Source organism: Heloderma suspectum, chromosome 6, assembly GCF_057233095.1.
Source record: "Heloderma suspectum isolate Gila_16-S chromosome 6, 16-S_ref, whole genome shotgun sequence".
Taxonomy (NCBI): domain Eukaryota; kingdom Metazoa; phylum Chordata; class Lepidosauria; order Squamata; family Helodermatidae; genus Heloderma; species Heloderma suspectum.
Genome location: NC_139463.1, coordinates 82,645,383 through 82,670,465, shown reverse-complemented (window position 1 = coordinate 82,670,465; position 25,083 = coordinate 82,645,383). Strand labels below are relative to the sequence as shown.

The following is a 25,083-nucleotide window of genomic DNA, read 5'->3' as shown; positions in this document are numbered from 1 at the left end:
GAACTCAACCTGGTAGCTTAGTCCTCCTTGCACCCCCAGAGCTGTCCAGACCCAGACCTAATAAAAAATGCTTCCCTACTCCTGGCGAGATTCAGTTATATTCTACAAACTGCTTTAACCTGAACCAAAAATGTGTCACTTGGAGTTGGAGAGGCCAAGATAATAGAACAAGTGACAGAATTATTCCTCTGGATATTTTCCCATGAATAAATGGTTAATCTCTAGATGATGAATCAGATTAATTATGGCATGTATTTATTCTGCAACCAGAAGTAGGTATTTTGTTGTGATGTGGGTCATGTGACCTCCAGAGAAATCAAAGATTCCCAAAGTAATGAAGTTTCTTCCTTCTAACAACAGTACCAAGCAAACAACAACAACAACAACAACAACAAAACATATTGAATATATTTTCCATGGGTGTCTCATAAATTGGATCCCAGGAGCTAAAGATGGATCTCTATGGAAATCTAAAATATTAAAACAAAATCTACTGAGAGAAAGCACATGATAGATTAGGTGGGAAAACATCATCGACAACGTATTTGACTCTATTGCATTAGGGTGCCAGTGTTAATAGTCACCTTGCAACATTTCTTTAGACTTGTTCAAGATGATCATGATCACACGATACTGATGGATCCTCTAACTATAGACAATCTTTACTTCTTCTGTCTTTCTTCAGTTTGGGAATAATTGTATTTCTTTTATACTTCAGAATTATATCATGTTAATTTTTTTTTTTTTTTACAGGGGTCAGATTTTATTTGTCTTGCACATGCTGCAGATATTTTATATCATTGTTGTTGTTGTTCAGTCGTTCAGTCATGTCCGACTCTTCGTGACCCCATGGACCATAGCACGCCAGGCCTTCCTGTCCTGCGCTCTCTCCCGGAGCGTGCTCAAGTTCATATTCATTGCATTGGTGATGCTATCCAGCCATCTCATCCTCTGCCGTCCCCTTCTCCTTTTGCCTTCAGTCTTTCCCAGCATCAGGGTCTTTTCCAGGGAGTTTTCTCTTCGCATTAGGTGGCCAAAATATTGGAGCTTCAGCTTCATTATCTGTCCTTCCAATGAGCACTCAGGGTTGATTTCCTTTAGGATGGACTGATTTGACCTCCTTGCAGTCCAGGGGACTCGTAAGAGTCTTCTCCAGCACCACAGTTCGAAAGCATCAATTCTTCGGCGCTCAGCCTTCCTTATAGTCCAGCTCTCACAGCCATACATTACTACTGGGAAAACCATAGCTTTGATTAGACGGACCTTTGTCGGCAAGGTGATGTCTCTGCTTCTTACTATGCTGTCTAGGTTTGCCATAGCTTTCCTCCCAAGGAGCAAGCGTCTTTTAATTTCATGGCTACAGTCACCGTCTGCGGTGATCTTGGAGCCCAAGAAAGTAAAACCTGTCACTGCTTCCATTTCTTCCCCTTCTATATGCCAGGAAGTGATAGGGCCAGATGCCATGATCTTCGTTTTTTTAATGTTGAGTTTCAAACCAGCTTTTGCACTCTCCTCTTTCACCCTCAACAAGAGGCTCTTTAGATCCTCTTCGCTTTCTGCCATTAGGGTGGTATCGTCTGCATATTGGAGGTTGTTGATAATTCTCCCGGCAATCTTAATTCCGACCTCTGATTCATCCAACCCGGCATTTCTCATGATGTACTCTGCATATAAGTTAAATAAGCAGGGTGACAATATGCAGCCTTGTCGTACTCCTTTCCCAATTTTGAACCAATCGGTTGTTCCATCTCTGGTTCTTACTGTTGCTTCTTGACCCTCGTACAGGTTTCTCAGGAGACAGGTTAGGTGGTCTGGTACTCCCATCACTTTAAGAATTTGCCACAGTTTGTTGTGATCCACACAATCAAAGGCTTTAGCGTAGTCAATGAAGCAGAAATAGACGTTTTTCTGGAATTCTCTTGCTTTCTCCATGATGCAGCGAATGTTGGCGATTTGATCTCCAGTTCCTCTGCCTCTTCGAAGCCCAGCTTGTACTTCCGGTAGTTCTCGGTTCGCATACTGCTGAAGCCTAGCTTGTAGGATTTTGAGCATCACCTTGCTGGCATGCGAAATGAGCGCAATTGTGCGGTAGTTTGAACACTCCTTGGCGTTGCCCTTCTTTGGAATTGGAATGTAAACTGACCTTTTCCAGTCTTGTGGCCACTGTTGAGTGTTCCAGATTTGTTGGCATATTGAATGCAGCACTTTAACAGCATCATCTTTGAGGATTTTAAATAGCTCGGCTGGAATACTGTCATCTCCGCTAGCCTTGTTGTTACTAATGCTTCCTAAGGCCCACTTGACTTCACTCTCTAAGATGTCCGGCTCAAGTTCAGTGACCGCACTATCATGGCTATCAGGGACATTCAGATCTTTCCTGTATAGTTCTTCTGTGTATTCTTGCCACCTCTTCTTAATCTCATCTGCTTCTGTTAGGTCCCTGCCTTCTTTGTCCTTTATCATGCCCGTCTTTGCACAAAACGTTCCCTTGAGATCTCCAATTTTCTTGAAGAGATCTCTAGTCTTTCCCATTCTGTTGTTTTCCTCGATTTCTTTGCATTGTTCATTTAAGAAGGCCTTCTTGTCTCTCCTTGCTATTCTCTGGAACTCTGCATTCAATTGGGTATATCTTCCCCTTTCTCCCTTGCTTTTCGCTTCCCTTCTTTCGTGAGCTACTTGTAAAGCCTCATCAGACAGCCACTTGGCTTTCTTGCATTTCTTTTTCTTTGGGACGGATTTCATTGCTGCCTCCTGAACAATGTGACGGACCTCCATCCATAGTTCCTCAGGCACTCTGTCTATCAGGTCTAATCCCTGAAATCTATTCCTCACCTCCACTGTATATTCATCAGGGATATGATTTAGGTCATACCTGAAAGGTTTAGTGGTTTACGTTCTTCAATTTAAGCCGAAATTTTGCAAGAAGCAGCTCATGATCTGAGCCACAGTCAGCTCCAGGTCTTGTTTTTACTGACTGTATAGAGCTTCTCCATCTTTGGCTGCAAAGGACATAATCAATCTGATTTCGATATTGACCATCTGGTGACGTCCATGTGTAGAGTCGCCTCTTGTGCTGTTGGAAAAGAGTGTTTGCTATGATCAGCATGTTCTCTTGGCAAAACTCTATTAGCTTTTGTCCTGCTTCATTTTGTACACCAAGGCCATGCCTGCCTGTTATCCCGGTGATTTCTTGACTTTCTACTTTAGCATTCCAATCCCCTATGATGAAGAGGACATCTTTTTTTGGTGTTAGTTCTAGAAGGTGTTGTAGGTCTTCATAGAACCGATCAACCTCAGCTTCTTCGGCCTCAGTGGTTGGGGCATAGACTTGAATTACTGTGATGTTGAATGGTTTGCCTTGGATTCGTACTGAGATCATTCTATCATTTTTAAGATTGTACCCCAGTACTGCTTTTCCCACCCTTTTGTTGACTATGAGTGCTACTCCATTTCTTCTAAGGGATTCTTGCCCACAATAGTAGATATGATGGTCACCTGAATTAAATTCGCCCATGCCTGTCCATTTGAGTTCGCTGATTCCCAAGATGTCGATGTTCAATCTTGCCATCTCATGTTTGACCACCTCCAGCTTACCTTGATTCATTGATCTGACATTCCAGGTTCCTAAACAATATTGTTCTTTACAGCATCGGATTTTCTTTTCACCGCCAGACACATCCACAGCTGAGTGTCCTTTCGGGTTTGGCCCAGCCACTTCACTCTTTCTGGCGCTACTTGGAAATACCCTCTGCTCTTCCCCAGTAGCATATTGGACACCTTCCGACCTGAGGGGCTCATCTTCCGGCGTCATCTCTTTTAGCCTTGTGATACGTTCCATGGGGTTTTCTTGGCAAGAATACTGGAGTGGGTTGCCATTTCCTTCTCCAGTGGACCACATTTTGTCAGAACTCTCTGCCATGACCTGTCCGTCTTGGGTGGCCCTGCACGGCATAGCTTATGGCTTCACTGAGTTACGCAAGCCCCTTCGCCACAACAAGGCAGTGATCCATGAAGGGGTTTTATATCATTGGCAGAAATTAAATGCACCTTCAGATATCTGCACTGGATAGGAGGTGTATGCATACACACAGATTATTCATCTGGCAGCTGAGGAATTCATGTAGATGACCGTCCTAAGGTCCTAATTATTATGATGTTCAAGTAGGTAGGACCTCTCTTGGTATTTTTATCTCTGAGAAATAAACAATGGCAAACTTTGGGGGAAAGTTCAGTTCGCCACACTGAGAAAAACGTAAGATCAGCAACATTGTGTCTCAATGGACCACTTCTCATAATTGCTCACTGCACCAAGGATCCCATGGAGATGTTGCAATATTCATCTATGGAACCTTAAAGCTCCACACTTGCATATCTTTCTGTTTCAGGATAGTGCAATAGGAAAGTGACATTCTCCAAGTCCTCAGCACCACAATTCCAAAAGCACATGATTTTGTTGCTATAGATAGCTGCTGTTGCAAGCACAGGGTCAATGGATGGTCATTTCAAGTCTCAGCTTGAAATACATTCCTGGCTTCATCAAAGAGTAGAACCAACATGGCAGGAGGGTGTGTGATACTGGATGAGTCCCTTTGCACCCTGCTTTCTGTGCATGAAGAGAGCAGGACTGTGGCCCTCACCAACAATTCACTAAGAATGAAAGATATTCATTCATTCATTCATTCATTCATTCATTCAATATTTGCCCTTACTCTGGAAGGATACCTCTTTAATTGTCCTTGGATCAGGGCAGAAAGGATTAAAGTGCATTACACTATGATCCCAATTTGGATTGGTTCCCCTGTGCTTACTTTAGAGTGAAAAAGAAAAGAAAAAAGAGAGAGGTAGCTAAAGACTATGTCTTTAAAGTAATATGTCATTTGGGTGCTTGTTGTCTCCAGTTGACTTCTGTTTTGAATAAGTTACTTCAAATAAATAAGCTTCTAGGAGATTTGCACAAATGAAAAATAAAGGAAGGCAGGGGCCATAGCACAGTGGAAGAGAATATGCTTTTCACCCAGAAGATCCCAGGTTCAGTATCTGTCATCTTCAGCTAAAAGCATCATGCAGCAAGTGAGTAATGTGCTGAGAGCCTAGAGAGCCGTCACCAGTGAGAGCAGACAATGGCCAAGATGGACCAAATTTGATGGTTTGACTGTGGATGTGTGTGATTTGAAACACCATACTTTCATGTGTGGGATGTGTCTTTTACTAGTGTCATCTATCCATAATTAGTGGAGGTTCTGAGTTGGTCAACTGTTCCAATATGGACCACAGAATACTATTCATGGTTGAAATACTACAAAATAGTATTCACTGTGTAATTGGCACATGGGGTCCGGGGTCCTGATAAAGCACTCAGACTGTGCACATCAGCACTTTGACCTTCAATCAATGGTCACAGTGCAGTCCCTTCCATCCTGGAAGCCCACCTAGGAATTGAGCATAACTGTCCCCTGCCTACCATGCTGCTTTCACACATTGCCAGTGAGCCTCCTGCTGTGCTGAGTATGCTACAATACAGCCAGGATGTTTTCATCCAGCTTGAAGCATCTGACATCCTGTTCTTTTCATCGCTACTCTGTGCTGTGGCAACACTTCAAAGTGTAGTCCAGCTTGTCCAGGTATGACAAAATTCAGGCTAGTGAATGTTCTAGTATGATGACAGGGTGGCTATTTGGCTGGCATGAGAGAAATGGGAAATGGGAAGGGGTAGCAGCAGCAGGTTAGTGTGCAAAAACAGCAGGTAAAGCTTTTCACAGCACATAAATAAGCATTAGCACGTGATTTTGTTGCCATGTGCTAGACTCCTAGCATGTGTGTGATGCTAGTCTGCTATGAGTCCCTTCAATATTTGCCCTTACTCTGGAAGAATACCTCTTTAATTGTCCTTGGATCAGGATAACAACGGGGTGGGGGTGGGGGTGGGGTGGGGATTAAAGCACATTACACTATGGTCCCAATTAGGATTGGTTACCCTGTGCTTACTTTAGAGTCAGAAAGAAAAAAAGAGAGAGAGAGGTAGCTGATGACTGTGTCTTTAAAGTAATATGTCATTTGGGTGTTAGAGTCATGGCAAAGGACTTAATACTTTCTTGGACTAATTGCTTGAATTATGAGAAAGTGCATATAAAATGTGTACATTAGTGAAAATAATGTTAAAAATCTATTATATTAGGAAATCTGCTTGTAAAAATGTGAATATTTGCAGGGGGGATTCATGCAAATGTACTAGTAGGAAATATACATAGAAAAAGTGCATGGATTTTCATGTAAAAAAATAATCAACTGTTGGGATGAACCCCATTTAAGATTGGGAAAAAATGAGAAAAAAACCCAAAATTGATGGATTCATCCATTGCTACCTGCAATAAGGTCCTTGAGTTGATCTATATGAAAGGAAGTAAAGAAGTGATGGTAAATAGGGAAAGTCTGTACTTATTTCCACACTGTATATGAGTGCAACATTTTACTTTATCCCACAGGGTGAATGGTAATAAATGATTTTAAATGGAAGGAAATGAAGATGTGAACAGATGGAAACTGCTGAGGTGGGAGTTAAATGAACTCTGTGCTTCTGGTGATGTTCAGTGATACCAGCCTTGGTTCTGTTGTTTGTTTGTTTTTTACTTTCTCCACAGCCTGACACAATAATGCTCGTTAGTAGTAAGGATGTATGGATTGTGTAAAATCTGTTCCATGTGGTTTTTTTTGCAAATTGTCACACACCTTTCGCTCTGCAGCCCACCCATTGACAGAATTTATGTTTGTTTTTTTTAGTTCCTGAATTTACGCAACTGCACATTTGTACAAATGTGCATTTGGGCAAATGATCTGCAAGTGGGCGGAATCCGCCTGACAGGGAACAAGCTGGTCTGCTGTGGAATCCACCGGTTGCTGGATCCATCAAAAACCGAACTCATTTGGTTCAGTTGTGGATTTCTCTGACATAACTAGTTAGTAGCAATACAGTAATGTTATCCTGCCTTGACAGACACATAGCCAATGATTAATTGACCAGATCTTTTCTACTCGCACAACTCATTTTCTCTCTTTTTACTGTATGTCTTAAAGGATAAAGGAATGACCTCAGACAACCAAACTTCTGTGAATGAGTTCATCCTCCTTGGCTTCTCTAACCCCCCAGGATTCCAGATTTTTCACCTTGCACTCTTCCTATTGGCCTACATCTTGACCATAAGTGGGAACATCACCATCATCACCATTGTCCAGCTCCACCAGCAGCTCCAAACTCCCATGTATTCATTCCTCAGCCACTTGTCCTTGTTGGAAATAGGACACATGACCAACACCATCCCCAAAATGTTGGCTGACTTCTTAAAGGAGAAAAAGGTTATCAGCACTGTGGGTTGCTTCACGCAACTTTACTTCAACCTCTTCCTGGGTCTCACGGAAAACTTCCTTTTGGTACTCATGGCTTATGACCGCTACCTAACCATCTGTAACCCGCTGAACTATGCCATTATAATGAACACTAGAGTTTTTAGATCCTTGATATTTGGGTGTTGGGTTGGAGGGTTGATTGCTCCCTTTCCCCCAACCATGGTTCTTTCTAGGCTGAATTTCTGTGGGCCCAATATCATCAACCATTTCTTCTGTGATCTAGCCCCAGTGCTGATTCTTCCATGTGGAGAAAAATCATTCATTGAATTTTTCTTCTTCATTTCAATTTCATCAATGGTTCTGGGTTGCTTTTTTATGATAACGGTGTCTTACGTCAATATCATTGTAACTATATTGAAGATGCCATCCACTGCAGGAAGGCATAAAGCAGTCTCCACTTGCAGTGCCCATCTTAGTGTAGTATTAATATATTATGGCTCAGTCATCTACATGTATGTGAGGCCTTCAGTGAGGGACATCCATGATTCAGACAAAGTAGTGTCTGTCTTCTACTGTGTGGTGACCCCATTTCTGAACCCTTTCATCTACAGCCTGAGGAATTCCAAGGTCCATGAAGCATTCAAAAGCATAATAGTAAAGAGGAGAGTTTTCTGTTAGTTTCCATGTAGCCTCCAAACTCAATGTATAATGGAATAAAAAGCAGAGTTTGTGATGTGTATGTCAGTCTGTCTTATTAAAACTGTGGGATTTCTTTAACCATAAATCCAGTGTTTTAGGGCTAAGCCATCCAAGTTCAACCCACCTGACTCCAAATTGATTGAGTTGCTTGAGTGCAAGTTTTTCTTTCACGAAAGCTTAACTAATGAGGGAACAGGAACTTGTGGAATGCTGAAAATCAGAAAGCCTGCTCTGTGAGAAATGGAAGTTTGGTTTTGCTGGGTTAGTATAACCATCAAATGGCTGGGTTACTATAACCACAGGCAGGATCTAGTTAGGAAAGAATTTATTTATCTATTTCATTTCTATAGCCAAAGCTCTCTGGGCAGTTCACAACAATTAAAACCAAAGAGCACACAGTAAAACAATATATAAAACATTAAATCACAATATAACTATACAACCAGAATAAAACCTAGCAGCAATGCAGAGATTTAAAATACAGATTTAAAACAGCAAAGCTAAAAGTCTAGAAAGCTAACATGCTAAAATGCCTGGGGAAATTAAAAAATAATTTTCACCTGGCCCAGGAGGGAATACAATGTAGGTACCCGGTAAACTTCACTAGGGAGTTCATTCCACAGCCAGGGTGCCACAGCAGAAAAGGCCCTCTTCCTGGTAGGCACCCGCCTCACTTCCTTTGACAGGGGCTCCTGGAGAAGGGCTGCTGAGGATGATCTTAGGTTCCAGGAAGTCACATATGGGAAGAGGCAATCCTTCTGATAACCTGGCCCCAAGCCATTAAGGGCTTTGAATGTTAATACCAGCACTTTGAATCGGGCCCGGAAATGGACTGGCAGCCAGTGCAGCTGGAAAACTACTGGCGTAATATGAGTTTGCAGGCCAGTCCCTGTTAACAATCTTGCTGCCCTATTTTGGATCAGCTGAAGTTTCTGGACTGTTGTCAAAGGCAGCCCCACGTATAACGCATTGCAGTAATCCAGATGAGAAGTTACCAGAGCATGGATAACTGTAGCTAGGCTACCTCTGTCCAGATAAGGGCACAGCTGATATAACAGCCTAAGGTGATAAAAAGTGCTCCATGCCACTGTGTTGACCTGTGCCTCAAGTGACAGTTCTGAATAATTAAGGGCTGGGAAGCAGAAGGGGCAAAGATGGCCTGGAAAATCAGAAAACATCACTTATAGAAGTTAGGGACATGATTGGATGGGATTTATTAATTCATCCCATTAAAATTCAAATCATCCATTCATGTGCAAAACAACAATTGAGTAATTAATGGTTGTAATATATAAAAACAAAAGATTAAACACTCTAATAAAGTATGATATCTAATTCCCATGGAATCTTTTCACAAGACTGTACCACTTTAAATTTCATGTAGAGTGTTCTTTGTTAAAAATTTAATCCAACAAGAGGATTATGTTCTAATTAAACTTACACATATTAACTTACACATACACGTAGTCTCAGTTAGTAGTTGCACTACATTCCAACTGAAATGTTGTTGAGACTGTGGTGAGAAGGAGGAAATATAGCCAGAGTGACAAAGGCCTTTAGCTCAGTCATAGTTCACAAATTATTCAAGGAAAAGTTCTGAGATTCAATCCCTTAAGGGAACTTGGGTAGCAAGGTGGGTGAAGTCCTTTGCCTGAGACCTTGTAGGGCCACTGCCAATCAGACTACTGGACCAGATGAACTAATGGTCTACCTTGGGTGGAGTGTGTGTGGTTCTCCAGATGTTGGTGGACTGCTACTTCCATCAGCTCTCACCAGCATTGCCCATGGTGAGGGCTGTTGGGAGTTGCATTCCACCAACATCTGGAGGGCCATGCATTCCCCATCCCAGGTCTAACTAAAAATAAGTCTGTTTCCATAGACAGAACTACCCAAGTTCCCTTAAGGGATTGAATCTCAGAACTTTTCCTTGAATAATTTGTGAACTATGACTGAGCTAAAGGCCTTTGTCACTCTGGCTATATTTCCTCCTTCTCACCACAGTCTCAACAACATTTCAGTTGGAATGTAGTAGTACAGCTACTAACTGAGACTACGTATACCTTTAATCCCACTTACTAGAGAGGAAGCCCCATTGAATAGAATGAGGCTTACTTCTTATTAAACCTCTATAGGATTGCATTGCTCATCTGAATCTAAGCTGTTGTATTGCAAATTTGGATCTAAGCTATTAGTTTTGTGATGCTTTGGCTATTGAGTGGTATAGAAATGCAATACATAAATGCAATGAATGAATGGATGAATGAATGAATGAATACATATGCTGAATAACAGAATCATAGAGTGGTATATAGAGACCTATAGAATCATAGGTCATTTAGTCCAACATTCTGGTCAAAGCAGGAGATAGATTGTTAGAGCATTCCCAACAAATGGCTGTCAAACTTCTGTCTGAAGTATTGCTCTTCCATTAATTTCAGCCCAAGGGGTTTTTTGTCCATTTGCAGGGACCATGAGAAGAGGGCCAAAGTACATCATTCCTGAATATTCGGGAAAGAGGAAAAAATGTGAAATGGGGGGGAGGCATGATGTAGTTTTGTTTTGTTTTTGTTTTAAGAAGTCATGACTCTTAGGCACTCTGCAGACAGCCTCACCAGCATCTCACTGTTGTGGAGTATCTTTGGAACCACACTGAGGCACAGATACCTGCAGAGTGCCTGATAGTGGCTGACTGTTTTTTGTTTGTTTTGTTTTTTTTAAGTTAAAATGACTGCAATTTCAAGTACCAAACCAAACAAGCAAACACAACCATTATGTGAATTACATATAGATTTTCATGGGTGTCTCATAAATTGGATCCCATGAGCCAATGGCAGATCTCTATGGAAATCTAAAACATTAACAAACAAATCTGCTAAAAGAAAACACATCATAGATTTAGATGAAAAAAAAACCCACCATCAACAGTGTTTCTGACTATATTACATTAGAATGTCAGTATAAATAGTCACCTCACAACATTGCTTTCGAATTGTTCCAGAAATTCATCAAGCAATACTGGTGGATTCTCTAAGTACAGACAAGTTTTACTTCTGCTGTCTTTCTTCAGATTGTGAATCCCTGTATTCATTTTATACTACACTACTCTATAAGGTTTAATATTTTTTTTAGACCAATTCCAATTTTGTTTTGCATGTGGCAAGCATTTTCTATTGGCAGAAATGAAATGCACCTTCAAATACCTTTAATAGTTTGGGATGGGAGTGCACGTCTGCACTTAGACTATTCAGCTTGAATCTGAGGAAGTTGTACAGATGACCCTTCTGTGATGCTAACTGATAGAACATCCAGTAGGTAAGATTATTCTTGGTGTTTTTTGAAATCTTAAATCAGGAAGGAAATGATGACCAACTTGGGAAAAACAAATCAGTTTGCCACACTGAGAAATAGAAGATCAACAAAACTGTGTCACAGTGTGCCATTTCTTGGGATTGCTCACAGCAAATGTTTGTGACAATAATCTATGGAACGTAAACAGTCCACACTTGCAGAAAGTACTTGCAGAACACTCTGTTTCAGAGGAGGGCAATAGAAAGGCCACACTTTCTGTGTCCTCAGCACCATTTAGACTGTGCGCATTCTTCCCAGCTTCTGTTATGAATTTGTTACTTTAAGTACCTGCACAAAAGCCTCTAGGAGTTTTGCTCAAATGAATACAAAACAGAGTTGACAGCACAGTCGTAGAACATATGGTTTGCATGAAACAGATCCCAGGTTCATTAGATGTAATCTTCAGTTAAAAGCAATTGAGACTCGTGTGGCGCAGAGTGGTAGGTGGCAGTATTGCAACCGAAACTCTCCCCACGACCTGAGTTTAGGGATGTCAGAGAATTTCACCACGAATCTCGGGAAGGCCGAATGCCAGCATATTCGGCCCCCCGAAATTGGTGGTGAAACGGTCTGCCCCCCTGCCTGCCCCCCGGGACGGGACTTACCTTGTGCGAATGTCCCTGGTGGCGGCAGCTCCGGCGGCAGTTCAGCGGCGGTTCGGTGGTGGCGGCGGCTCCGGCGGCCGGCCGGTCTTCCGACCGGCTGCTGCCGCCGCCATTTCCAGTAAAAGAAAAAAGTGATAGGCTATGTAAACATTTACGTAGCCTATCACAGCTAGATTTTAAAAAAAATACCATGATAGGCTACGTAAATGTTTACGTAGCCTATCACGGCTGAGTGAAGAAAAAAAAAACCCTGCACGTACGCAAATGGCGGCGCCCATGGGCGCTGCCATTTGCGTTCCTCATTTTGGCACGTGTAGTCTACATAAACATTTATGTAGACTACAGCGAAAATAAGGGGAATGCAAATAGAGTTCCCCTTATTTTCGCCGTAGTCTACGTAAATGTTTACGTAGACTACACGTGCCAAAATAAGGAACGCAAATTTGTGTACGCTCGGTGTTTTTTTTTTCACTCAGCCATGATAGGCTACGTAAACATTTACCTAGCCTATCACGGCTGACTGCAGGGATGCAAACAGCGGCGGCTATGGCCGCCGCCATTTGCAGTCCCGGCAGAACAGGATTTGCGGCGGGAGGGACGGGGCACCTCCTCCCCGGCCAGAATTTAAGGGGGGAGGGACAGCGCGCCTCCCCCCCAGCCAGAATTTCAGGGGGGAGGGACGGGACGCCTCTCCCCCAGCCAGAATTTTGGGGGGAGGGACGGAGCGCCTCCCCCCCCCGCGAATCAACTTTCGTCAAAGGTAAGGGACTTTCGTACATCCCTACCTGAGTTCGATCCCAGCGGAAGCCGGGTCTCGGGTAGCCGGCTCAGGTCAATTCAGCCCTCCATCCTTCCGAGGTCAGTAAAATGAGTACTCAGCTTGCTGGGGGAAAGGTAGTCACGACCGGGGGAGGCACTGGCAAACCACCCCGCTATAGTCTGCCATGAAAATGCCAGCGCAAGCGGCATCCTTCTAGGGGTCAGTAATGACCCGGTGCTTGCACAGGAGGAACCTTTCCTTTTCAGTTAAAAGCATCGTGTAGCAAGCAAGTAACATCCAAGCCACTCTAGAGAGCCTCTGCCAGTAAGTGTATAGAATATTGGACAAGGTGGACCTATGGGCTGACCTGGTATAAGGCAGCTTCTTATGTTACTATAGAAATGCCGCCATGATGTTCCTATTGAAACAGTGTTTAATTTCTTAACAGATAGGTGTTGGAGCTCAGAGATACCTAGATAGCAGTGGAGGCTGGTGGGTCCAATTTTGGTCGGCTTATAATTCCATTCTGGGTTTTAGTCAAAACCAGCCAGAACTCTAAAGGAGATATCCAAGACACTGAACCCTATCCCCAAAATCATTTTAGCATCTTGGTTAGCTTCTTTAGAGATCTGTCTGGTTCTGACAAAAACCCAGAATGGCACTATTGCCCCACCAATATTGGAGCCACCAGCCTCCACTATTAGATAGGTACTGGTTCTCAGGCCTCATCATCAGACTGAGAAATTTTGTCTCATACTTCCCAGATTGTGGGTAAAGCTGTGGGAGATCAGTGGTGGGAATAGTGCATGCCCAGAGGGTGCTTTCTTCCCCTTTGACATTAGTTCCAAGGGAAAGTATTGGTTTTTACTCAAGTCAAGGCAAGACCAAAGGGCAAGACAGGGGCAGGGGAGCCCCTTTTCCAGGAACCCCTGCCAAGGGGAGTAAGGTGGGTGGCTACTAGGAAGAGGGCCTATTCTGCTGTGGCATCCCAGCTGTGGAATGGGCTCCCTAGAGAAGTTCACCTGGCACCTACATTGATTGTACTCCTTTCGGCACCAGGTGAAAACCTTGTTATTTTCTAGAGCTGTGCACAAATGGCCTCTCAAAATTCTCCAGTCTATTTGTGGGCAGATAAATTGTGGGGACAATTTCACCGAATTTCTCCTAGGTGAGGAGAAATTCTCCAACAATTTCTCTCAGATAGGGTTTGGTATTGGCGGAGGTTGTAGCACAGGTTCTTTCTTTTTTTCCCTTCAGGGTTTTTGGTTTATTTCACTGCTTCTGTAAGCGGCAGCAGCATCAACTGTGTTGAGGCTTAAACTTTTCTGAGGCAGAATTTTGAATTTCTTTTGGTGGTATTTTTGTGCTTACCTAATCACTGCGAGGTGGTCAAGGGTGCTGTGTGTGTTTTCTATCTCTATTGCACATCTTTCCATTGCTCTGCAGCCTTCCAGGCCACCTGCACTTCTTGAACTGAAAAAGCCCCATGGGAGGAATTGCCTCATGAAGTCTTCCTCATGATGGCTTTAACAGAAGTGCGGGAAGCCAAGGAGTCTAAAGGCTGCCACAGAGATGACTGCACAATGACAGACAGGACACTCATGCACACCACTCAGCCACCTCACAAGGAAGGTAAGCACAAAACCCCCAAACCCAACCCATGAGAATTTCCCCCCAAATTTCTCCTCCTTTGAATTTCTTTTCAAAAGCAATTTCTTTTCCGTCAAATTGAATGAGAATGGTAAAAAAAAAAAAAAAAAGTGGGAGAAATTGTCCCAGCATTTTAGCAATCTAGTCTTTTAGCTCTGCTGTTTTAAATCTGTAGTTTAAATCTCTGCATTGCTGCTAGGTTTTATTCTGGTTGTACTTTTCTACTGTAGTTTTAAATTTTCATATTTTCTATTGTTTTATGCTGTATGTTGTGGTTTAATTTTTTGTGAACTGCCCAGAGAACTTCAGCTACTGGGTGGTATAGAAATGAAATAAATAAATATGACCATAATCCAAAGTGATTGATACTGCAGAATTAGTATTTCTATACCATAACAGGGTCCGGCTGAAGACTCAGATGTCAGACATGGCCAGGATGCCATTAAAGAACAGTCAACTGTCATTTCTTGAATTTATTATAATAGTTCCACACTTACTATATTATCTTTAATGTAAAAATATTATAATATGAAAGATTCAAAGTGCTGGTGTTAACATTCAAAGCCCTTAACGGCTTGGGGCCAGGTTACCTGAAGGATCACCTCCTCCCAGATGTGCCTGCCCGGACCTTAAGATCATCATCAGCGGCCCTTCTCCGTGAGCCCCTGCCAAAGGAAGTGAGACGGGTGGCTACTAGGAGGAGGGCTTTTTCTGCTGTGGCACCCCGGCTCTGGAATGAGCTCCCTAGTGAGGTTCGCCTGGCGCCTACATTGTACTCCTTTCGGCGCCAGGTGAAGACCTTTTTATTTTCCCAGGCATTTTAGCTTTCTAAATTTTTATCTTTGCTGTTTTAAATCTGTATTTTATTTTTTAAACTCCTGTACTGCTGCTAGGTTTTATTGTAGTTGTATTGTTATATTGTGGTTTTAATGTTCTATATATTTTAAATTGTTTTTTTGTGTGTTGTTTGGTTTTAGTTTTTGTGAACCGCCCAGAGAGCTTCGGCTATTGGGCGGTATAGAAATGAAATAAATGAAATGAAATGAAATAAATAAATAAATAAATAAATAAATTTACTATTTCAGTTTTTTGCTTCAGGCACCAAAATACATTAGGCTGGCTCTGTGGTAATTCTAATGGGACTGGCTAAAGATGTGTTCAGGATTAATCCTAACTCTAATCCTAAACCTAACCCTAGCCCTATCCCGTGAAAAACCACAGATGCAAATGGTGTAGCGCACGCCATTTGCGGCTGTAAAGCCCTTAGTTTAAGCTAAATGCAGCCATTTACGGCTGCATTTAGCTTAATCTAAGAGCTTTATGGTCGCAAATGGCATAGCAGACGCCATTTGCGTCTGGAGCGAGCCCTCAGCCAGCGACATGGCATGGCAATGGTGGCTGTATCTCTGGCAGTATGGAGCCAGCCGACAGCTCCTCAGAATCGCTGCAAGGAGGATCTGGCCCCGGACAGTTCTGGAGGGAGGCAGAGGTGAGTTGTGCCATTCCACCACGGACTCTGGAGGCTGGATTATTTAGAATCCGGCCTCATTGGGGTCCGAGGCGGAACTCTCCACCATCCCTAGGCATGAGCATCTGGTTGGGGCTCAAAGCCTGGCAAGAAGTTGCCAGTTTGCCACCCCAGACACCAGCTCGCAGACCTGAGCTCTTGCCTGACTTGCATTGTACTGAGTCAGGCAAGAGCTCAGGTGCCCACTCCCTCATCAAGGAGAAGGGAAGAAAGCAGCACCTCTCCTCCTTCCCCCATCCTTGCTACAGTGGCAGTGGTGTGGGAAAGGCTGGTCATTTTCTGTAAGTTTTCCTGGCCTTACGGAAAACGACCAGCTTGTCCCTTGCTGCAGCCACTGCAGCAGGTGGGGGTGGAGGGAAGAAGGAGACACTTATCCTCTTCTCCCCCATCCCCCACCTGCTGGAGGCCAGGACAAGAGGCTGGGGGCTGGCCACCCAGGCCCTTTTTCCCACACCATCTCTTGACAGCTGGTGCAAGGAAGAAAGGTGATGGCAGCACCCCAGTGCTCTCACTCAGACCTCCTCTAGAGAAGGCCAGGGAGAGCATGTGGGGGCTGGACATCATCAACCTTCTTCCCTGCGCTGGCTGTCAAGGACCGTTGTGGGGAAAGAGGGTGATGGCGGCACCCCAGCACTCTCTTCCTGGCCTCCTCTAGAGAAGGCCAGGGAGACAGGCTGGGGAGTGGCTGGGCCAAAGCCCTCCTTCCCTGCATCGGCCCTTAACAGCCAGCATGAGGAAGAGGGGCAGCTCGCACAGCTCGTGGACAGGCAGGGTGAGCAAGGAAGCTCACCGAGCAGACCCGGGCTGCACAAGGTGTGCAGGTGGGCGGCAGCTCATCAAGCTCCCCAATCCCAGGTAGAGATGGCCTCATCCATCCCTACCAGAACCTTGAATTCTGACTGGAAGCATATTGGCAGCCAGTGTGATTCCTTGTGTCATATGATTTTTATGTGATGTTCCGGTCAGCAGTCAAGCTGCTGCATTTTGCATTAGCTGCAACTAGCTGGCATAATTGGCATATGGGGCACATGATAAAACACTCAAAATGTCCATGCTACCATTTCGACTTTCCATCCTTGGTGCCTCAGTGTGGTTCCTTTAGTACCAACAGCTTGGAGGTGCTGAGCATAACTGTCCCCTGCTCGCCATGCTGCCTTCACACCACGACGACCAAGAACCACTGCTGTCTTGAACATGGTGCAATACAGCCAGACTGTTTATGTCAAGCTTGGATCATCCGGCAATCTGTTCTTCTCATGGCTACTGTGTGGCAATCCTACTCAGTTGTTTCAGCAGCTTGGTGTGCATAAAGCAGTAGGTGAAGCTTTTCGCAGCATGGAGATAGGTTTCTGGAGAAATTAAAACACGACTTTCTAATTCACACAAGGCCTGATTTATTCCTTGAAAGCACAGCTGTGGGCCAACACTCATTCAGGAATGAGGGCGGGGGCCTCAAACAAGCCTTCAGTTTTTTATTGGTAACAGAAAGCAGTAAAACAAGGATATATTTCTATATAAGGCAATCAACAGGTAGGTTTCCATTAAAGGTAATCAACACAGTCCTACTTTTGCAACAAGCTTGAGTGACCATGTCATTCTTTCTCTGTATGCGCATCAGCAACAGCTAGCTCAACAACAAAAGAAAGCAAGGTGTCGGTGTGCTCGTCCTTGTGTTATGTACACAGTTCAACACAGACTCCATTTTAGATTTCTCTCACAAGCTTTACCGCTCAGTTATGTCTGCAGATCCAACTGCTGTTAAAAACAAATGCCCAGGGGCTGGTAAAAAGAAGACGTTGGAAACATTACAAGAATTTCAGCTAGAATTAAATCAATGTCCATATTGCCGAGTGCAACAGATATGGTAGCAGAGGAAGAGATGCTGGATTCCCCCGCCCCCCACAACCTGATTTCTATGCATGAAGATTATGGTCCTATCCTATCATGCAAAATCACTGAGGATGAGATGTATCAATGAAAGCTTGGACACTCACTGTCAGGGGTGGAAGAAAGCAGATATTGATGCTTAGGGATTTTTATTATATTTAGTGGCATATAAATATCACAAATCCTCCTCTCTCATTGCTAAATGGTGTCCAACTGGAGCAGCTTATTTTCTCCCATAGAAGTGAATTGCAATGATTCATTTATATGGGAAAAAGTAAAGGGGGCAACATCATGGTGAGCGTTAAGCTCACATCCTGCCCCTGGTTGTCTCCTATGATAGCTATTATGAATCAAATTTGCCCCTGCATAGCCCCACAGGGGTTCTTTCCCCCCCCCTTTTTAAATCTCTCTAGAGGGTGACACAATATACATGCATAAATGAGACACAAATATACACACGTGTTTGTGTGGGTGCCATGTTCTATGTAACTGCTTTAAGGGCGCAATCATATACCTGTTTAGATAGAAAAAGTCCCACAACTCCCAGCATTCCCCAGCCAGCCTTGCATGTTTTTTTTTTCTGTCTAAACATTTAGGATTGTGCTCTAAATATGGCATGTTAAAATCCAAACTACCTTGCGAGTCTGAGCATCGTACTACAGATTATTGTCATTGCAGCAATAGTTGCTTATCAGATGATATGCATTTGCTGATTATTATTAACAATATGTACTTTTTTTTCCACTTTGAAGGAGAAATGATTAAACAAAGCAGATTAAAAGATAAAAGAATGACCTCAGACAACCAAACTTCTGTGAATGAGTTCATCCTCCTTGGCTTCTCTAACCCCCCAGGACTCCAGATTTTTCTCCTTGCACTCTTCCTGTTGGCCTACATCTTGACCATAAGTGGGAACATCACCATCATCACCATTGTCCAGCTCCACCAGCAGCTCCAAACTCCCATGTACTTATTCCTCAGCCACTTGTCCTTGTTGGAAATAGGACACATGACCAACACCATCCCCAAAATGTTGGTTGACTTCTTAAAGGAGAAAAAGGTTATCAGCACTGTGGGTTGCTTCACGCAACTTTACTTCAACCTCTTCCTGGGTCTCACAGAAAACTTCCTCTTGGTACTCATGGCTTATGACCGCTACCTAGCCATCTGTAACCCGCTGAACTATGCCATTATAATGAACACTAGAGTTTGTAGATCCTTGATATTTGGGTGTTGGGTTGGAGGGTTGATTGCTCCCTTTCCCCCAACCATGGTTCTTTCTAGGCTGAATTTCTGTGGGCCCAATATCATCAACCATTTCTTCTGTGATCTAGCCCCAGTGCTGATTCTCCCATGTGGAGAAAAATCATTCATTCAGTTCTCCTTCTTCATGTTCACTTCTTCCATGGTTCTGGGTAGCTTTCTCTTGATAACAGTGTCTTACATCAATATCATTGTAACTATATTGAAGATGCCATCCACTGCAGGAAGGCATAAAGCATTCTCCACTTGCAGTGCCCATCTTAGTGTAGTATTAATATATTATGGCTCAGTCATCTACATGTATGTGAGGCCTTCAGTGAGGGACATCCATGATTCAGACAAAGTAGTGTCTGTCTTCTACTGTGTGGTGACCCCATTTCTGAACCCTTGCATCTATAGCCTGAGGAATGCTAAGGTCCATGAAGCACTCAAAAACATAATAGAGAAGAGGAGAGCTTTCTATTAGCTTCCAAACACAAGGGATTGAATCCAAGATCATCCTTCGGTTGATGGAAGGACTCACTTCATGGTAGTTGCTTCCACCCAGTTTGGGGGGATCTGTCTTCTGCCCTGCACTACAGTTCACCCCATTCCACAATGTCTTCTGAACCTCTGTGTAGCATTTTCAGAAAGGTGGAGAGGTGGTTGGAAGGATGAGGGGTTGGGGAGTCTGCTTCTACTAGCACAGTAGCACAAGCCTAAATCTGAATCCAAACCATTGTATAATGCAATAAAAAGCCATGTTTATCACGTGTGTGTGTGTGTGTGTGTGTGTGTGTGACTAAAATTCCATGGTTTCTTCAGTCATAAATCTAGTAATTTTGTTTTATTTGGGACTAAAAACTGGAGGTTGCCATCCATCCAGCTGCTATCCATCCCACTCCTAACTGGCTGAGTTGCTGTAGTTCATATTTTCCTGACAAAAAGTGGTAATTAATGAGGGGGAAGCTAGTTCTGGGGTGCTGAAACTCGGATTAGTTGCTCTCTGCAAATTCAGTTTAGGATAACTAACTGCTGGGGACTGTATGTCCAAAGATGCCAAGGACAGCAGGAGTTCTTAGAACTCAGAGACGTGATGGGATGTAATTTGTGCATTCATTCAATTATTCATTCACTCAGTTCTGTTCCACATTTTCTTGTGCATAGCAACATTCAAATAATAACCATGAGAAATAAACTTATAAAGTTGGATCCATATTAGTTATGATTGTAGAACCACTGAAATAAATGGCACACATTAGTCATGACTGATTTAAGTCCCATTGATTTGAATGGGTCAACTCTTAAGTACAACTAAACCTGGATCCAAAGTATAACATTTAATAACTGAATGCAATGCAAATACATCTAATCCCTGCAGAATTGTTGTTGCTGTTGTTGTTTTCATATGATTACATTCCTTTAGATTTCATGTGGGTTGATGCTTATTTGTAAGTAACCCAAACCCAATCTGACAAGCTAATATGTAAGTGAGGAGATTATAATCTAATTAAGATGTAAGATATGAAAGTGCCTTATGCTGAGTCAGACCAAAACCAACAACAATCCAGTAGACTGCTCCAGACTAATTTAGTTGCACCTAGTTCCAGCTGTTCAGAGGACTTAACTCATCGATTTGAGTAGGACATAAGTGCCATTGACTTCGACTGTGATCCTAAGCATGTAGTAACCCTCACCGAACACAGTGAGACTTACATCTGAATAAATGTGTATAGGATATATAGTGCATATCTGGATCCAATTGATTAGGCTGAATATCCAGCCTTAGTTATGCTTAAATCAATGGGACAAATCTGTTAAGAACACCTTACATTCCATTAATTTCAATGGATCTACTTTAAGCATGGTTAAGTCTGGATCCAATCCACTGCATGCAGATTGAATGTTGAAGAAATGTTTTGTCTGCCACCCATACCCTCATGAAAGAATAGGGTTCCCCTTCATTGTTAAACTCATTAATTGTGGTTTTCTTACACATTAATATTATGTTAATATATCCATATGTCCTATGTATTAGCGATGCCACTTAATTTAATTTAAAAACAAACTTCAAACCAATATCGTGGCTTTCTCCTGTGACAAAAACATTTAAACATTTAAAGGATTTCAACGGAAACCAACCAAGTCGATATCTAAGAAAAGATTGGCAAAAAAAGATTATGCAGGAATTCACACAAAGCAAAATTCGGAGCAATGGCGGAGGTCCCTTTTTAGGTGAAACGTCTTAGACATTTGATAATAACCCATAATGTTTTCAATACATCTAGACATTTCTCAAGGATGGTACATACATCCGTCCTTTATATGCCAGGATTGCAGAACAAGCGCGGAGGGGGGGTATGTGTCTTCCTTGCGTTGCAAAATTCAGAAATTAATACTTGCATAAGTTAATGAGAAGAAGTGAGTAATGGGTGAAGTGACCCCATCATTATAAATTATTTGAGCTATGAATCCAACATTATAAAATCAGATGAAAGTTATCTATGAAAGTTGTCCGAGGTTTTTAATCCATTCTATTCTTTATTTTGTTTACTGTCCTTAAAGGTAAAAGAAACTCCAGGACGCTAGGAAGTGTGGCTCTTGTTACATACTTGGGTCCAGCAGGCAGCTGGAAACAAGGTTATATGATCATGTAGCACCATTTCCAGGAACAATACCAAATCTGTTTTGAAAATGTGTGGCAGGTAGGGATGGCGGAGAGTTCTGCCACAGATTCCAGTGAGGCTGAATGCACTGGCATTCGGCCCCCCAGAATCCGTGGTGGAATGGCCCCCTGCCCCCCTGCCCACCCCGCGGAACCCCCCAGGACGGCACTTACCTGGAGCGGATGGGGTGGATGCAGCGGCGGATGCGGCAGCGGTGGCGGCGGCGGTGGCACGGCAGTGGCAGTGGAAGGTGCGGCGGTGGCAGGGGCGACGGAAGGTGCGGGGGAGGCGTTGGAGGCAGCGGGGGTGGTGGCGGAAGGTGTGGTGGGGGCCAGCGGAGGAAGGGGCAGCAGCAGCAGAAGGGGCGGCGGATGGTGCGACGGCGGGGGCAGCAGTTGCGGTGGTGGCGGGGGTGGGGGCTGGTCTCCTGGCCGGCCGTGGCTGGGCACAATGTACGCAAATGGCGGCGGCTACAATGGCAGCCATTTCCGTTCACTATTTTTAGCCGTTCTAGCCTACATAAATATTTATGTAGGCTAGAACGGTGAAAAATAGCAAACGCAAATGGCAGCCGCCATAGCCACCGCCATTTGCATATGCATTTTTTTTTTACTTTACCATGATAGGCTACGTAAATATTTACGTAGCCTATCACGGTTAAGTACAGGGATGCAAATGGTGGCAGCTACAGCTGCCACCTTTTGTGTCCCTGCTGCCCAGCAGCCAGATGTCCGGCTGTGGGTGGAGCCAGCCGGCGGCTCTGCAGAATCCCTGCAGAGCGGAGCCAGCCGGGCAGGATTCCAGGGGGAGGGATGGAGTGCCTCCCCCCCTGTCGAGGATTCCGGGGGGAGGGACGGAGTGCCTCCCCCCCACTGTGAAGCAGATCCGCGAAATGGTAAGTGATTTTCGTACATCCCTAGTGGCAGGCAGGACCAGTGTTTCCTAGCCTCTCAAAAAGGGTTTTACCTTTAAAGAATGTTTTTAAAATAAATAAAATGGTTAAGGCATTATGCTCTAAAAAACGTTTGGACCTCTGCCCCTCCACCACATGAACTACATGGGGCAGGCCCAGGGAAAAAAAAAATCAGAATCAGGCTTGGCTTGAATCATGAACATATTGAACTTTGATGGATCGAAGCTAGGGCTCATTATTCATTCTAGAATTCATTCATACCAGATTTGACTTACAAACTGACTAATTCTGAGAGGCAGCGTGGTGTAGTGGCAAGAATGTTGGACTGGGAGCTGGTAGATCCAGATTCTAGTCCCCACTCAGCCATGGAAGCTCACTGGGTGACTTTGGGCCAGTCACAGGCTCTCAGCCCAACCTACCTCACAGGGTTGTTGTTGTGAGGATAAAATGGAGATGAGGAGGATTATGTACATTGCCTTGAGTTCCTTGGAGGAAAAAGGGTGGGGTAAAAATGCAATAAAATCAATCAATCAATCAATCAATCTAGGTTTTGGTGGTGTAACTACAGGAAATATATATGAACCATATGCTAGCAGTTACACTGTAAGCTGGTGGCATCTTTGTTTTACTATCCTTAGTAAATTGTAAGTAAATTGACTTAAGTACTAGATGAAAATGCAGTGCAAAAGCCAAGTAAATGAACTCAGTTAAAATCAATGGAAATTTCCTTTTGCTGCTTTATAAACTGTGCAAGGTACGGTTCCTGTTGACCAGTTTCTGCAAGGCCTCCTTGAAATCTTTGTTCCTCAAGCTGTATATGATGGGGTTGAGAAGTGGTGTTACCACAGTGTAGAAGATGGAGACTACCTTATTCAGCTCTGAGGAAAGGCTAGCACTGGGTCGGACATACATGGAGATCATGGTGCCATAATATATTACCACCACCGCCAAGTGTGAGCCACAGGTGGAGAAGGTCTTTTTCCTTCCAGAAGCAGAGGGGATTTTCAGGATAGTCAAGATGATGAATGCATAAGACACCAAGGTAAGCAGGAAGCAAGTGAAAAGGACCAATATAGAGAGCACAAAGATGCTCATTTCAGTGACCCAAGTGTTGGAACAGGAGAGCTTCAGCAAAGGTGGGATGTCACAAAAGAAGTGACTGACTTGATTGGATCTGCAGAAACTTAGTCTGGAGATCAGCAAAGATGGCAACAACCCTGTGAAGAGACCAGTCACCCAAGATCCTATCGACAAGCGAGTGCAGAACAGAGTGTTCATGGCTACTGTGTAATGCAGTGGGTCACAGATTGCCAGGTACCGATCATATGCCATCACAGACAGCAGGAAACACTCTGTTGCCCCAAAGAAGACAAAGAAGTAGAGCTGGGTCATGCACCCATTGAAGGAGATAGTCTTGCTCTCTATGAGGAGGCTGCTGAGCATCTTGGGCACAATGGTGGTGGTATACCAGATCTCTAGGAAGGAGAGATTTTGCAGGAAAGAGTACATCGGAGAATGAAGACATGGCTCCAGCTTGACCACTGCAATGATGACCACATTGCCTGTTATTGTGAGGATGTAGATAAGTAAGAACATAATGAAGAGTAGGGTCTGCCACCCTGGAAGGCTTTGGAACCCCAGAAGATGGAAATCAGATATGGTGCTGTGGTTAGCCATTTGCTGCATTGATTTTGAGATCTCCTGCAGGTATAACTGAGTCACAAAATCTACCATGAATGAAAATTCAGGCTACTTGAACTCTTTTCTAGAAAGAAAGACAGTAGCAGTAAATAGAAATATTCATTTGCATCCCATGCCAATACAGATACAATAAGAACACATTTTTAAACAAACAGGAATGGTAACATATGGAAATAAGAAGAACCCTGCTGCATCCAATCAAGGGTCCATCTAGTCCATCATTCCATTTCCAACTGTGACCAGTCAGACATCCCTCAGAAGCTCTCAGGCAGGGCATCAAGGCAATAGATCTTCCTTGTTACTTATCCCCAGCATATGCTATTCAAGTATATAATACCTCTTGGGTTGGATGTTCCATTTAGCTATAAGGATAATTGCATTTGGTAAACCTTTGTTCCATGACTTTGTCTAATCATGTCTTGAAGCCACCTAAACTAATGGCTATAACCACATCTGGAGGTGGTTAATTTCATGATTACAAGCACAACAAGGTTCTGTCCTAGGCTCTGTGCTATTCAACATATTTATCCATGACTTGGATGAGGCACCGAGGGGATGCTCATCAAATGTTCAGACAACACGAAGCTAGGGGTGTGGTAGCTAACACCACAGAAGACAGAACCAACATTCAAAATGATCTTGACAGGCTGGAGCCTCAAGCCAAAACTAACAAGATGAAATTCAACCAAAATGAATGTGAAGTCCTACATTTAGGTATAGAAAACATCTTCTAAGACACCAGT

At 43.5% G+C, this 25,083-nt stretch overlaps 3 protein-coding genes across 3 annotated transcripts; 2 read left to right on the top strand and 1 right to left on the bottom strand.

Moving 5' to 3' along the window:
* Window positions 1-7,080: 7,080 nt before the first annotated feature.
* Window positions 7,081-8,019, top strand: LOC146341519 (olfactory receptor 6N1-like). Its single transcript, XM_084807510.1, has one exon. It carries the CDS (start codon window positions 7,081-7,083, stop codon window positions 8,017-8,019), a length of 939 nt encoding a protein of 312 aa, XP_084663636.1.
* Window positions 8,020-18,608: 10,589 nt separating this feature from the next.
* LOC146341518 (olfactory receptor 6N1-like) lies at window positions 18,609-19,547 on the top strand. Its single transcript, XM_084807509.1, has one exon. The coding sequence runs from the start codon at window positions 18,609-18,611 to the stop codon at window positions 19,545-19,547; it is 939 nt and encodes a 312-aa protein (XP_084663635.1).
* A 3,830-nt stretch (window positions 19,548-23,377) lies between these two features.
* Window positions 23,378-24,316, bottom strand: LOC146341517 (olfactory receptor 11L1-like). Its single transcript, XM_084807508.1, has one exon. It carries the CDS (start codon window positions 24,314-24,316, stop codon window positions 23,378-23,380), a length of 939 nt encoding a protein of 312 aa, XP_084663634.1.
* Between the last annotated feature and the right edge of the window lie 767 nt (window positions 24,317-25,083).